Source organism: Balaenoptera acutorostrata, chromosome 19 (genome assembly GCF_949987535.1).
Source record: "Balaenoptera acutorostrata chromosome 19, mBalAcu1.1, whole genome shotgun sequence".
In the NCBI taxonomy this organism is placed as follows: Eukaryota; Metazoa; Chordata; class Mammalia; order Artiodactyla; family Balaenopteridae; genus Balaenoptera; species Balaenoptera acutorostrata.
Genome location: NC_080082.1, coordinates 64,600,108 through 64,607,471, shown reverse-complemented (window position 1 = coordinate 64,607,471; position 7,364 = coordinate 64,600,108). Strand labels below are relative to the sequence as shown.

The 7,364-nt window shown below is 36.3% G+C and overlaps 1 protein-coding gene across 1 annotated transcript in view; it reads right to left on the bottom strand.

Annotated features, from left to right (window-relative positions):
• Positions 1–1,232: 1,232 nt before the first annotated feature.
• ZNF582 (zinc finger protein 582) overlaps positions 1,233–7,364 on the bottom strand; it is a 28,642-nt gene continuing 22,510 nt past the window's right edge. The window contains exon 6 of the mRNA XM_057534091.1: positions 1,233–6,450. Coding sequence (XP_057390074.1) covers positions 5,616–6,450 — 835 coding nt within the window. The 3' untranslated portion in view covers positions 1,233–5,615. The remainder of the gene's footprint in view (positions 6,451–7,364) is intronic.

Below are 7,364 nucleotides of genomic sequence, written 5' to 3'. Positions count from 1 at the left end.
AAAAGTTTAGAAATTTGGAATTATTTTACATTTGAATTGGTGGAGGGGGGATTAAGACTTGTTTCCATAAACCTTGTGCAAAGTAGGAACTATAATTAGAAGGATCAAAATTGATGTGTGAGAGTGAATATAGTTTTAGTTTCAAAATTTGGTGATCTTTAAGTCGATAGAAAGTGAGGAAATGGAGCACATTTGTGATGTATTTATTGAGGAATCACTGGGATTGAAGTATAGCTTGAACTGTAAGTTGGAAATGTATAACTGGGTCTTAGTAGATGAAACTCAAGATCAGAGATGTATGTGTATAAATGCACATCTCTGATCTTGAGTTTCATCTACTAAAGGTCTTTGTTGTGGTGACAGAGCCTTAGGAGTGGAAGAAATGGATTCTCTATGGATAGCAGAGAAGGATTGATTAGTTGGTAGTAGAGAAACGAGAAAGTCCTGTGTTATAGTTCCAAGGCCTGCTATGGGAAGAGATGAATTTAGACACCTAGCTCACCTGATACCAGATCTGCTGGCACCTTGATCTTGGACTTCCCAGACTCCAGAACTATGAGAAATAAATGTAAGCCACCCAGTAATGGTATTTTGTTTTAGTGAGTCCAGCTGACTAAGACATCTATCTACAAAAAACCTACAGCAGACATCATATTTATGGATGCTTTTCTTCTAAGATCAAGAAAAAGACAAGGAAGTCTGTTCTCACTGTTTGTATTAAACATTGTCCTGGAGGTTATAACCAGTGCAATAAGGCAAGAAAAAGAAACAAAAGGCAGACTAGAAAGAAAGCAGTAAAACTGTATTTGTGGGTTACATGATTACATAGAAAGTCCTATGGATTATACAAACACTTGCTTTAAAAATAAATGTTGGGGCTTCCCTGGTGGCGCAGTGGTTGAGAATCTGCCCGCTAATGCAGGGGACACGGGTTCGAGCCCTGGTCTGGGAAGATCCCACATGCCGCGGAGCGGATGCGCCCGTGAGCCACAACTACTGAGCCTGCGCATCTGGAGCCTGTGCCCTGCAACGGGAGGGGCCGCGATAGTGAAAGGCCCGTGCACCGCGATGAAGAGTGGCCCCTGCACCGCGATGAAGAGTGGCCCCCGCTTGCCGCAACTAGAGAAAGCCCTCGCACGTAATGAAGACCCAACACAGCCAAAACAAACAAATAAATAAATAGCTATTAAAAAAATAATAAAAAATAAAATTTGTTTATCAAGGTTGCAGAATATAAGATCAATATATAAAAACCAATTACATTTCTATATACTAGCATTAAAAATCAGAAATTGAAATTAAAATACTTATTAAAATAGCACCAAAAATGAAATACTTAAAAGACCTGTACACTAAAGACTACAAAACACAGTTGAGAGAAATGTTGAAGAAATACAGAGATATATTTATGCATTGGAAATGCCAATATTGTTAAAACATCAGTTCTCCCAGAATTCATTTGTAGATTCAACAACATCTCAATCAAAATCCCTGTAGCCTTTTTAATAGAAATCAACAATCTGATTCTACCATTCATATGGAAATGCAAAAGTTGAATAGTCAAAGCAGTTTTTAAGTGGTTTTTTTTTTTAATTTATTTTCTGGCTGCGTTGGGTCTTCATTGCTGCGCGTGGGCTTTCTCTAGTTGCAGCGAGCAGGGGCTACTCTTTGTTGCAGTGCGCGGGCTTCTCATTGTGGTGGCTTTTCTTGTGGCACACGGGCTTCAGTAGTTGCAGTGCGTGGTCTCAGTAATTGTGGCATGGAAGCTCTAGGGTCCACAGGCTTCAGTAGTTGTGGCACACAGGCTTAGTTGCTCTGTGGCATGTGGGATCTTCCCAGATCAGGGATCAAACCTGTGTCCCCTGCATTGGCAGGCAGATTCTTAACCACTGCACCACCAGGGAAGTCCCAAAGCAATTTTGAAAAAGAGTCAAGTTGGAGGGCTTACATTACCTGACTTCAGGACTCATAAAGCTACAGTCATCAAGAGAGTATTGGCATAAAGACAGAAAAAGGTTAATGGAACAAACTAGAGTCCAGAAATAAACCTGTACATATATGGCCAATTGATTTTTTTTGAAAAAGAAGCAAAGGCAATCCAGTGGAGAATGGAAAGTGTTTTATCAATTGACGCAGGAACAACTGGATATCTATACGCAAAAAAAAAACAAACAAAAACCAACTTTGATCCATCTCTTGCAGCGTATACAAAAATTGACTCAAAAATGTGATAGAGCTAAATGTAAAACCTAAAACTACAAAACTTTTAGGAGAAAATATTTGTGGCTTTAGGTTAGGGAAAGATTTCTTTTGATATGACACCAAAAACACAATTCATAAAAGATAAAAATGATAAATAATGACCTCATCAAAAATTAAGAATTTCTACTCCTCAGAACATACTCCTAAGATGAGAAGATAACAGCCTAGAAAAAATTTGCATTTCACAAATGTGAAAAGGGATTTGATCTGGAATATATAAAGAGCACTCAAAGCTCAAAAGCAAGCAAACAAACCAACTTTAAATGGGCCACAGATTTGAACAGATATTTCATTAAAGATTAACTGATGGCAAATAAGTACATGAAAACATGTTCAATGTTAGTCATTAGGGAAATGCAGATTAAAACCACAGTGAGATACCACCATGCATATTAGCATACATAAAATAAAAGGAATGTCCATATACCAACATTATGATATGGAATAAATGTTGGAAAGGATATTGTTTGTAGGCATGTCAAGGTATATGTTAATATAAAAATATACTTGGAATAATCTCAGTGTATTAGAAATATCTTTCACATAATTATACAAGATTATATATGCAATCGACTGAGTTTATTATAGCCACTTAAACATTCTGTTGGTATAGTGAAGAACAGTTGTCACAGATCAAGAATAACTGAAACAGTAATAACTGATTGCTGTAATGACTTCATTCTGATCTTGTCAATTATTTATCCTAAAACCTAACAAAAGTTGGAAATAGAGAATATTGCTTTCTCTCTGTTTAGAAATTTTCACAGAATATATACGGTTGGAAGACTAAAGCAAAAAGAAGAAAAATTATGTTGATGTCGTTCACAATGTAACAGAGGAATTTAAGAAGCATATATTTCAAGGACTATTAACATAATTTCCTACAAAACAAAAACAAAATAATACATTTTAGGACTGCAAGCAGTTCTTTCAAGCTTCATGCTTAAAGATTTCAGAGATACTTAAATACAAACTTTAAAAATAAAGCAAAACACTGATATTATGAAATTTTCCTTTTTATACTTGACTGAAGGAAACCTCAAAAGTAATGTTGTCATTTGATATAGAGGAAGACATAGTTAGAACTGGTCTTCTTGAGACATAGGTTAAACTTGCTTAGCTAAAGTTTTGTTCAGTTCTCTTCCAAGGACAGCCTTTACAAACATTTGTATAAGTTACGTAAAAATTCAGAAATGTAGCTTTCTACTCATTTTTTTAAATTTCCATTTTAAAGAAAGCTGAGTAAAAGAAGACATTCCACATTTTCTAAAGAAAATGCATATGTTCAGGTGATTCTAAGTTGTTCTTATTTTTTGTGGTTAATAATTATTTTTAAGTATCACATTCTGATTCTACCTATGTCATCATACCATTCTTCAATGCAAGGATCAAGTAATTTTTAAATATTTTCCTTTTAGTTAATCTGTGTAAACTGTGGAAGAATAATCAAACTTGGAAATAGATATGTTCTGGTAAATTCCGGGAAAATAATCTTCTAGTTTAAAAAATACTAATGAATATATTACTGGTTTAAAAATATTTCCTTTTTTTTTTTTTTTTTTAATTTTATTTATTTATGGCTGTGTTGGGTCTTCGTTTCTGTGTGAGGGCTTTCTCTAGTTGCGGCAAGTGGGGGCCACTCTTCATCGCGGTGCGCAGGCCTCTCACTATCGCGGCCTCTCTTGTTGCGGAGCACAGGCTCCAGACGCGCAGGCTCAGCAATTGTGGCTCACGGACCTAGTCACGCCGCGGCATGTGGGATCTTCCCAGACCAGGGCTCAAACCCGTGTCCCCCGCATTGGCAGGCAGATTCTCAACCACTGCACCACCAGGGAAGCCCAATATTTCCATTTTAAAGAGAAAAAACTAAGATGTATTAATATGCTAGTTCTTAAGACCTTTTAAATTTAAATTCACAATTAACATGTAGAAAAGTACCTGGCTCTCATAGGTACTCAACATTTTTTTGTAATTTGGGAGGTTGAGGACATCTGCAAATCTTGGTTTCTGTTTATATATTGAAATTATGCAAGATTCAGAAAAGGAGCTGATGAATCTGCATGTTTTCAAACTTGGAAATTTGTATCATAGATATTTTCTATACACTTATAGTTTGGTAAATCTTTGCTCTTAACAACTGATAATATTACAGTTAAAAAAAAACACTTAAGTGGATTCCCTATAAAATCTGTCCTTTTCTAATATTCAGTCAACTCTGGAAAACTTAGTTTTTTCTTTATAGGAAGTGAAGTATATATAAATTTGAAATTTATTGGTATCAAAAATGTAAAGCATTCAACCTTATTTTTGAATACTCTTTATGTGTGTTATTACATCCTCGTTTTTAACAATACTGTAGCATACTTTTACGAAATTTATAAGTGCTTATATTTTCTTTTTAAAGAAAAGGCTTCAAGGTTAATAAAACCTACTTCTCTGTTTAAATTTCAATTAATTTTTTTCTTAATTCTGTCTGTTGGTGAGTTATGTTCATTTTCTACCTTTTCGAGGTCTCTGGTTCACTTATTATTTACATTGTTTGTAGTTTTCTTATCTATAAATGCATTTAAAGTAGTAACGTTGAGTATAGATATGGTCACATCCCATGGGTTTTGTTTTATACTGCTCATTCACTTCATCGTGCTCTCATTGTTTCACTTAAGGAGAAAATAGGTAGTATGTAACATAAATATTTTGTTAATGTCTAATTTATTACATTTTTACCTGAGCTATAGCCCTATATGATTTGTTACAAACTTCTCCACACCTTCCTCAACTTGATAGTTAAATGTTTAACTGTTGTTTTTAAATGTGTGGTGTTGTATTCACTGTGTATTTTCTGATGCACAATAAATGATGAATGGGGATTTTTTTTAACTTACATTCTTCAAATATGAATTTTCTGATTAAAAGAGACTTATGGCTAAAGAACTTCCCACATACCTGACATTCACAGGATTACTTTCTCTTTTGCTTTCTTTTATGTAAGTTAGAATTAGCTTAAACTAAAGGGTTTCCAAAATTTCTCTACTTTGATGGTTGCTAGCCAGCATGAATTTTCCAATTACTAATAATTGATAGGTAGTGTTGGGAAGCTTTGCTACATTATCATATTAATATGGTCTTTAATGTTGAATGTGATGGTGATGAATCTGCTGATGAATGTAACATGAATTGAACCAAAAAGCGTTTCCACATTACACAAGGTTGTACATAATTAGCTGATGTTCCCTGAGGGATGAGACCAGTGAAGTCTTTGCTTCACTTATTTATAGGGATTTTCCATAGCATGAATTCCTTAAAGTTGAGGAAGATGAGAGTGCCCGAAGGCCTTCCCACATTTCTTACATACATTAGGAATGAATTTTCTTATGTCGAGTAAGTTGTGAGCACTGACTAAAGGCTTTCCCACATTCCTTGCATTCATAAGGCTTCTCACCGGTGTGAATTATCTGGTGTTGTTTAAGCTGTGAGCCCTGCCTAAAGTCCTTCCCACATTCATTACATTTATAGGGTTTCTCACCAGTATGAATTCTTTGGTGGTGGTTAAGCTGTGAGCCCTGCCTAAAGGCTTTCCCACAAACCTTACATTTGTAAGGTTTCTTACCAGTATGGATCCTCTGATGTTGAGGAAGATATGAACGATGGCCAAAGGCCTTTCCACATTCATTACATTTATATGGCTTCTCACCAGTATGGATTCTTTGATGTTCATTAAGTTGTGTGATACCTCTAAAGGCCTTTCCACATTCCTTACAGTCATAGGGCTTTTCTCCAGTATGAATTCTCTGATGTTTAATAATCAGTGATAAGTAACTGAAAGCTTTTCCACATTCAGTACATTGATAGGGTTTTTCACCAGTATGAGTTCTGTGATGCACGTTAAGTTGTGAGAGCCGAACAAAGGTTTTTCCACAATCCTTACATTCATGGGGTTTCTCACCAGTATGAATTCTCTGATGTCTGGTAAAGAGTGAAACAGAACCAAAGGCCTTTCCACATTCTGTACATTCATAGGGTCTTTCCCCACTATGAGTTCTCTGATGTTGAGGAAGATAGGAACGGCGATGGAAAGCCTTCCCACATTGCTGACATTGATAAGATTTTTCACCAGTATGAATTTTCTGATGACTAAGAAGACATTTCTTCTGCCAAAAACCTTTTCTACATTCATTACACACATAGGGTCTACTTCCAGGTGGAACGTTATGAAGCAGGTTATGGGATGTTTGCTGTCTCAAAGCAGGTATTTCTTCATGAGTGATTATGACTTGACTGGAACTTCCTTCCTCATTTCTGTGATATGTTTCAAATGTGCCTTCACATTCCCAGTCATCTTGGAAACTGGGGTTCTCAGGATCTTTGTTTATAAATTTTTCCATTTTCTCCCATTGGGATACCCAATCTGAAAAATAATGAAAAAGCAGAGATGCTTTAGTTCCTGGTGTCAGTTAGAGCTTCTTTAGTAGAAATAGTTTTAAACTGAAAATAATGCTTATGAAAAAAGTTAAGTGTTCCATACAGCTCCCAAATGTGACTAAGCAGTTCCTGTTCTCCAAAATCCCCAGAGTTCCTGCTTTAGCAGGAAGGATGCAGCCAATCAGCAATGCATGCCTGAAACATTGATGGGATACTAGGTGGGCTCTGACCTGAAAGAGCTGCCCCCATGGCTGCAAGGACCAGACAGAACCTCATCAGAGCAGCACGCAGGATGAGGTTGGGTGCCCTTGGCCAAGGAGCAGTGCACAAGCCCAAACCGGGAGCAAGAACAAGATAACAGCATATATTGAGAGAGAACATAAGTATGGCTTAAAATGCATCAAGAGATCAAGGAAGAAACAAAAAATCTTAACTGCTGAAAGGAAAACAAACCAAGCAAAGGACACTGACAACTAAATATAAATTCTAGCAATTGAAAGTACATTGACTGTAGTTAGTTTTGTCAACTGGCATTCAGTATCCATTCCCACCTCCTAGTTGGCCTTCCTCTACTTAGGCTGGGAAAGTAATTTTCCAGCTCCTGGCACTGAGGACTCTGAAGGGAACTAAGTTTCCACCCTTTAGGTGCACTTGTGTGAAATTCAGATGACAGAAGCAACATT